General features: G+C 41.2%; 1 protein-coding gene across 1 annotated transcript in view; it reads right to left on the bottom strand.

Annotated features, from left to right (window-relative positions):
• The window catches only part of LOC104727615 (cellulose synthase A catalytic subunit 1 [UDP-forming]), a gene marked incomplete in the record, with an annotated part of 13,278 nt that overhangs the window by 2,566 nt on the left and 9,230 nt on the right, over positions 1-1,482 (bottom strand). The window contains 3 exon segments of the mRNA XM_019232625.1: positions 1-89; positions 190-540; positions 622-678. Of these exon segments, the coding sequence (XP_019088170.1) occupies positions 1-89; positions 190-540; positions 622-678 (497 nt within the window).

The raw sequence follows: 1,482 nt of genomic DNA, 5'->3' as shown, positions 1-1,482 counted from the left end.
CTCACACCGCTCCATCTCAGCTCCAGGATTCCAGTCACAGCAATTGAGATAAAGAGTAGAATAAACCAAATACTCGCGTAGTTGCTTATCTGCAACAATGTTATTACAGCTTTTAAAAACGAGATGATGAAGATTGAAAAAATGTATTCACAATATTAGAAAATAGGCAGTGTGGTCAGTTTTACGAACCTCGGGTATGATGAATCTGTCGGTGATAAGGCAAAAAGCCGGAAGGATACAATACGCGATAAGAGGGAGGGATGTAATAGGGTAGACGATGGTGTTGATGTAAGCTATTCTCTCCAAGAGTCTCAACCTTCCATGGTAGCCATACCAGATAGGACAATGTCTGCTAAGAAGAATCTCAATAGATCCCAATGCCCATCGAAGAACTTGGTTCAAACGATCAGAAAGATTGATTGGTGCAGATCCCTTGAACGCAGGGCGAGGAGGATTGCAGTAGACTGATATCCAACCGCGGGCATGCATCTTGAACCCAGTAAGAATATCTTCCGTCACGGAACCGTAGATCCAACCAATCTAACAAAAGTGGAAATAAGATGTCATCAAACAGGTAAAAAAGATAACAAAAGAAGTCTGTCGCTGCATTTGAGAACTGACCTCTTTTCCCCATTCAGTCTTGTCCTCGTAACCACAACTGATAACATGAATAGCCTCCTTCAGAAGAGTAGCAGGATTAGTTGTTGGTGGAATGCCGCCTTGTTCCATGAAGGTTGCTGCAATAAATACTGGCGACTGACCAAAACGCTTCTCTACACTCTTCTGGGACATTAGAATAGACCTCTCATCATCATAACCTGCATAAACAAGGATTGTAAGATTTTACATCACATAAAGAAGTGATGTTATTACACTGTAAGCTCAATCAAACCTTCAAAACCCTCATCGATGTCTTCCATATTGAAAAGTGGAGCATTGGAGTCACTTCTGTTGATGCCTCTCTTCTTTTCATAGTTATACTTCTTGTTACTCTTTCCTTTCTTCCTTGAGCCGCAACAGCTCTTCACAATTATATTTGGTTCTAGATCTTCCTCCGTCAAAACAGGATCATACCCATATAGAGCCTGTCTATTAAAACAACAACCAGTACCCACATATACTGGACCTTGGATACCATCCAACCCCTTCATGTTAATCTGCCCAAGATAACAAATATCCGAGTCAGCCCACAGCAGAAACGAGTAAACCCTACAAAAATATGAACATAAGACAGTGTGTAGGAATGGGGGAGTGAAGCTCACATCAAAGAAGACAATATTCCTGTTGGCATATCGATCGTGGAAATCAATACCGTCGAAACGTTGTGGAAACTGGACATAGCAGCACTTCTTACCAATAGCAGGGTCCATCATGAAACACATAGCTTCTTTAATAGCCTTGCTGTTGTTGAAGTAATGATCACAATCCACATTCAAAAGATATGCTCCATTGGTAAGAACAGCAGAAACACGAATCTGTCAA

Source organism: Camelina sativa, chromosome 11, assembly GCF_000633955.1.
Source record: "Camelina sativa cultivar DH55 chromosome 11, Cs, whole genome shotgun sequence".
NCBI classification, from domain to species: domain Eukaryota; kingdom Viridiplantae; phylum Streptophyta; class Magnoliopsida; order Brassicales; family Brassicaceae; genus Camelina; species Camelina sativa.
Note: the sequence above shows the minus strand (reverse complement) of the source record. Positions and strands in the feature narration are given on the sequence as shown.